A 4,064-nucleotide genomic window follows, 5' to 3' on the forward strand; every position below is an offset into this window, starting at 1 on the left:
CTTGGACCCCCAGTCGCCGCAAGCCGCTTCTCGGGGCCCCTGTTTGGGGCACTGGCTCGCCTCCACCCTCGTCCCATGAGTCCCTTCCACCCCCTCGCGCCGCGCCCCACAGCGTTCATCATCGCCCCCCTGGCCTCCACCTCGCGCCGGCCCTCGCGTACGTCGCGCCCGTCCTCGCCCGCGGCGCGCCCCCACCAGCCGTCCAAGCGAAGGGTCCCGCGCCCGTCGAAACGTGCGCGCAAGTCGGTCCACACATCCCGCACCGCGGCTAGCATCGCCGCGAACAAATGGTCTCGCGTGGACCCCTCCCTCCGAAACGAGGTCTCCCATCCCTCTGACTTGCGCCCGGAGTCGTGCCCGGCCCTCGTGCTCAATGCCGACTTCTCCCCACTCTCGTACATGCCGCTCTCCCTCTGGCCGTGGCAGGACGCCATCAAGGCCGTCTTTCTTGACCGCGTCACCGTCGTCGCCACGTACGATATCGGTGTCCGTTCCCCAGGCATGATATTCCCGCTGCCGAGTGTCATCTCGCTCAAGCAGTACCAGCCAAGGGCTAGAAAACGCCCCGCTTTCTCCAGGTTTAACGTCTTTATGCGGGACGCCTTTTCCTGCCAGTATTGCGGCCGGCGCTTTCCGACCCAAGAACTCACTTTTGATCACGTCATCCCTAGATGTGCCGGCGGAAAGACCAACTGGCAGAATGTCGTCACGGCATGCATTGGCTGCAACCACAGTAAGGGTCGCTACCTGCTGCATGAGCTCAAGCACATGAAGCTTCTCAGAATGCCGCATGAACCCACGAATGGGCAGCTACAGGCCAGAGCGCGGCTCTTCCCACCGCGGTACCTCCATGAGAGTTGGAGGGATTACGTCTACTGGAGCCAGAGTATGAAAGTTGAGAGTGATCAATGACGGGCGGTGCTTTTTGTCATCACTTCCTGTTGTCCTGTTTTTGTGTCTTACAGGGCGTCTCGACTTCCACGGGTTTTGGGCATCCCCGCATCTCATTATCTACGCTTTGTTCTGTTTTGTCGTACATTGTTCCCCATTGCGTCGAGCGCGCTCTTGCCGCTGCTGCCGCATCCCGATTTGTTCCATCAGCCTGTATCTACGTGCTCCCACTGCCGCCATGGCCATCTCCTTGTCTGGAGCACAAGAATGAGAGCCCGAATTCCTACTACCAACGGCGCACCATTTTGACTTCTGCTATGCAGGTCCCTCGGTCGCAGCTGTATTTTCCCCACAACTGGCGCGAGTGAAACGGTAGGCAAATGACTTCCTTTTTGTAAAGGCTATTGCTTCGTGCCGTGCAACGGTACCCAAGGGTACTCAGGGTCATTCTATGAGTTTTTCGAAGCTGGAATTCGGAAATCAGAAATATGACAGCAATGCACCGATTTCCAATTTCCGTCTCGCCGTTCGGTCTATAACATTTAGAAACTTTTCACAGACAACCAATAATATCGCACTCGAGTACTGGGTGTCACCCTAGAAGTGCTCATACTCGATCGTTCCCTCTGCGACCGCTATTGCAGATACCGATGCCTGCTCGTTTCCATCGTGAAATTATTCCCTCTGCCACATGCAATTTAAGAGAAAGATGGCTGCTCGTTTCCTCTACGTGACTAGGCGGCGTCTCCCGTGCCGCAGAGTATTGCGGATCGAGAAAAAAAGAAAAATCGGAGAGACGTTGCAAATAGTTTTCTCAACAATCTTACAGGCGTCAATTAGTTGCCGTGTTCCTCCTCGACGGACGATCACAGTGATTAGAGAAAGTTTCTGTCTCGAAAAACATCTGGCGTTGCTTGGTGAAGACCTATTTACAAAACTATATCGCCTCTTTCCGGCACAATTTCAAGACCTTTGCAAAAAGTTGCGGCCGGTGCTAGAGAGGTCCCAAATTCGACAAAATTGCACAAACGCAACGAAAAGCGTTGAAACTATGCTTTGCATCACAATGCGGATTTTAGCAGGGGCTAGCTACTTAGATACTGGTTGGTCTTACGGTGTGGCAACGTCTACCACATACGCATTCTTTCATGAAACATTGCAAGCCCTCAACAAAGTGCTTGCACCCATACAATTTTCGACCTCTATCCTAAGTTGCCAAGCAGCAGCGCAGCAATTCCAAAGTTTGCGCAATTCGCCCCTAGAAGGTATCATCGCAGCAATTGATGGCATTGCTATAAAAGTACGTCAACCTACGTTGCACGACACTCCAGATCCACGCAAGTACTTCAACCGAAAAGGGTTCTACGCTTTATGTGTGCAAGCCGCTGTTGCGGCGGACTACAGATTTTTGTTTGTTTCTGCCCGCTATGCGGGTAGCACTCATGATTCGACGGCATTTCAAGCCACGCTATTGTATTCGGTAATGAAACAAGTGGGTCTGCCTTCATGGTCACGCATTGCGGTCGATGACTCCTATGCTAATAGTCAGCATGTGTTGACACCATGCAATGGATTGGGCCTGTCCCAGAGACAGGACCCGTTTAACTTTTATTTGTCGTCTTGTCGCATCACTTTTGAGCAAGCCTTTGGAATGGTGATTTCTCGCTTCGGCGTTTTTTGGTCACCCCTTCGTTTCTCGGTGTCTTGCAGCAGTCTCATTGTTGTTGTTTGCTGCAAAATTCATAACTATTTACTTGAAAGCGATGGTCAAAACTATTTCGAGACTCTGGATACAGCACAGGAGAACGATGTACGAGGAACGCCTTTCGTGCATACACAAAATAATTTGCACATGGAGCAAACAATGCAAAGAGGGCGGGTTCGCGTAAGGGAAAATACAGAAGAGAGGGACAAAGTTGCAGATATGTTACGTCGACTTGGTCTCATACGACCCCCAAGGAGACGGTAGCTCCTTTGTGGAACGTGGAAGCTGACGCCGGTTCTCGCCGATGGTAGAAGCCCTGTGTGCTTCGACGATGCTGAAAGTAATGGGGAGAATAGAGGACGGGCTTGTGAAGTGATCAGAAGAGGAATCGCATGGAGAGACAGTCGCATGCCGCGTTGCACCTCCTAATGAAAATATTTAGGCGAATAGGCATTCGTGCCATCCTTCTACTTCCCCATCTCTCCGCCCCCGCGCCACTACCGGACTCTGCCTGTCCTACGGCGGCACACACATATGTAAACAAAATATTCTCCAGCACACCACCACATCAACAAGAGTAACACTCACACATTCAAAACGACCACAAAAAACCTGCACAACCGCAACAACAAGCGGTGGGGAGTGGGGACAAATCAGGGGGAGATTCTCTAATTCCTCCTTCGCCCCTTAACGCCTTGCCTTTTCCCCCTCCCCTTGCGATATTCTCTGCTGTTTAGGACTCCCGTTTTCGTTGCCCGCCCCATCCACCAAGTCACTCCCGTCCTGTTGTTCTATCACCGCTTGAGTGCATGTCTCAATTCCCTCTCTTGCCATCCGCCTCCGCCCTCTGCCTGCTCTCCGAACTTTCGCTTCTTCACCGCTCTGAGCAGACGTTCCGAAATCCTTTCTACTTCACTATCATCCCTCTTTCTCATACCTACCCCTCCGCTCCGCACCTTGCTTCGACAGAGAGAAAATCGCATGCCCCCCGACCTCTCGCTACCCTCGCTCACTGCTTCCTCCTCACTTCTATCTGATTCGCTGTCTTCGTTTCCATCTGCAGAATACCCCACAAGAGAAACCCCGCACATTTGCTTTTTTCCCCGATCCTCGCTTTCCCTCTTTGTTCTCTTTTTTTCTTTCCACATTCTTCACACTGCCCTCCTCTGAATCATCTGCATCTTCCCCAACACCCACCTCAATCACACTCCCACTTTTCCATGACCCCTCGTCTTCTTTTTTCGCATCCTCGTTTTCTCCCCCTTCCGTCACTCCTAGTCTCTTGATTTCTGCACATCTCTCATCACCACATCCAAACTATCTTCATGCTTCACGTTCCCACCCAAACTACGCGCGCTGCCCTTCCTTTTTTCCTCATCTTTCGTTGGCCTTCCGTTGTCCTTCTCAATCTTCATTTCCTCCTCGTGTGCACGAGTCAGTACCTCCAGAACCTTCTCGGCCTCGGAAA

The 4,064-nt window shown here is 52.3% G+C and overlaps 1 protein-coding gene; it reads left to right on the forward strand.

Moving 5' to 3' along the window:
- Positions 1-75: 75 nt before the first annotated feature.
- On the forward strand, positions 76-1,346 carry CHC_T00000797001 (hypothetical protein). XM_005718076.1 is given in 2 exon segments: positions 76-912; positions 913-1,346. The coding sequence occupies 1 exon segment, from the start codon at positions 76-78 to the stop codon at positions 910-912; it is 837 nt and encodes a 278-aa protein (XP_005718133.1). The 3' UTR covers positions 913-1,346.
- Positions 1,347-4,064: the final 2,718 nt, after the last annotated feature.

This window comes from Chondrus crispus, genomic scaffold (genome assembly GCF_000350225.1).
Source record: "Chondrus crispus Stackhouse genomic scaffold, scaffold_365, whole genome shotgun sequence".
Lineage (NCBI taxonomy): Eukaryota > Rhodophyta > Florideophyceae > Gigartinales > Gigartinaceae > Chondrus > Chondrus crispus.